This window comes from Vicia villosa, linkage group LG1, assembly GCF_029867415.1.
Source record: "Vicia villosa cultivar HV-30 ecotype Madison, WI linkage group LG1, Vvil1.0, whole genome shotgun sequence".
NCBI classification, from domain to species: domain Eukaryota; kingdom Viridiplantae; phylum Streptophyta; class Magnoliopsida; order Fabales; family Fabaceae; genus Vicia; species Vicia villosa.
In genome coordinates, this window is record NC_081180.1 from 52,897,745 (window position 1) to 52,899,046 (window position 1,302).

General features: G+C 38.4%; 1 protein-coding gene across 1 annotated transcript; it reads left to right on the plus strand.

Annotated features, from left to right (window-relative positions):
- The first annotated feature begins 369 nt into the window (after window positions 1–369).
- LOC131637563 (uncharacterized) lies at window positions 370–1,053 on the plus strand. The gene has a single exon (XM_058908188.1). The coding sequence runs from the start codon at window positions 370–372 to the stop codon at window positions 1,051–1,053; it is 684 nt and encodes a 227-aa protein (XP_058764171.1).
- Window positions 1,054–1,302: the final 249 nt, after the last annotated feature.

Sequence of the window (1,302 nt, forward strand, 5' to 3'; positions counted from 1 at the left end):
CAGTGTCAGAAGCCGAATAAGTAGGGATAGCAAGCAGACTCAAATCCGCGGGGCCCATCCGCACCTGAAATCTGAAATCACACCCGCTTATATATATATATATATATATATATTATATAATATATATATATATATATTATATTGTGGAAAGTTGTTGGAAAAATATATTTTATTTATTTTGCTGCGGGTTCGGGTTTGGGTGAAAAAACCCGAACCCAACGGGTGTGGGCGTGGGTGTCATTTTACCATCTGAACAGCTTTTGGGTTTGGGTTCGGGTTTTGATTTCGGGCGCGGGTTTGGGTAGTGTGAAACCAGCACCCGACCCGTTGTCATCCCTACAAATAAAGCTGCTACTACTGCTCAGACTAATGGAAGAGTGTTCGCTGAGTGGTTCAGAGGATTCTAAGAAGGACAACTTGATTCGAGGTACTTGTTTTAATAACAAAGTTGAGTTGGTTGCTATTATTGATATTGGTGCCACTCATTCGTTTATTACGCTTGAATGTGCTACTATGATGGGTTTGAAATTGTCTTTAATGAGTGGGAGTATGGTGATCAATACTCCGGCTAATGGTTCTGTGACTACTACGCTAGTCTGTTTGAGCTGCCCTTTAACTATTTATGGTAAGAGTTTCGTGATGGATTTGGTTTGTTTACCCTTGCATGTAATTGATGTTATTCTTGGAATGAACTGGTTGGAGTTCAACCATGTTCATATCAATTTCTATAGTAAGACCGTGAGGTTACTAGAGTTTGGTGATGGTGGAAAGCTGATGTTTTTATCTGCCAAGCAAGTAGAAGAAATTTTAGAAGATGAAGCTCAGATGTTTGCAATGTTTTGGGCACTGCATGTTGATCGTGAAGTTGTCAGTGTTAATTTACCTGTTATTTGTGAATTCCCATGGGTGTTTCCAAATGACATCAGTGATATACCTCTTGTGCGTGAGGTAGAGTTTGCTATAGAATTTGTACCTATTACAAGTCCGGCATCGATGGATCCTTATAGGATGTCAGCTTCAGAGTTGGATGAAATGAAGAAACAATTTGAATAATTACTTGAGAAAATGTTTTTTTGACCGAGTGTTTCTTTATGGGGTGCTCCTGTGTTGTTGGTTAAGAAGAAAGACGATAGTATGAGATTATGCATGGACTACAAACAGTTGAATACGGTGACTATTAAGAATAAGTATCCACTTCTGAGAATTGACAATTTAATGGATCATTTGGTGGATGCTTGTGTGTTTAGCAAGATTGATTTGAAATACGGTTATCATCAGATTCATGTTAAACCTGATGATATT

Bases quoted from the DNA above. Each gene is read 5' to 3' on its own strand.
- LOC131637563 (XM_058908188.1), top strand. From the start codon at position 370: ATGGAAGAGTGTTCGCTGAGTGGTTCAGAGGATTCTAAGAAGGACAAC.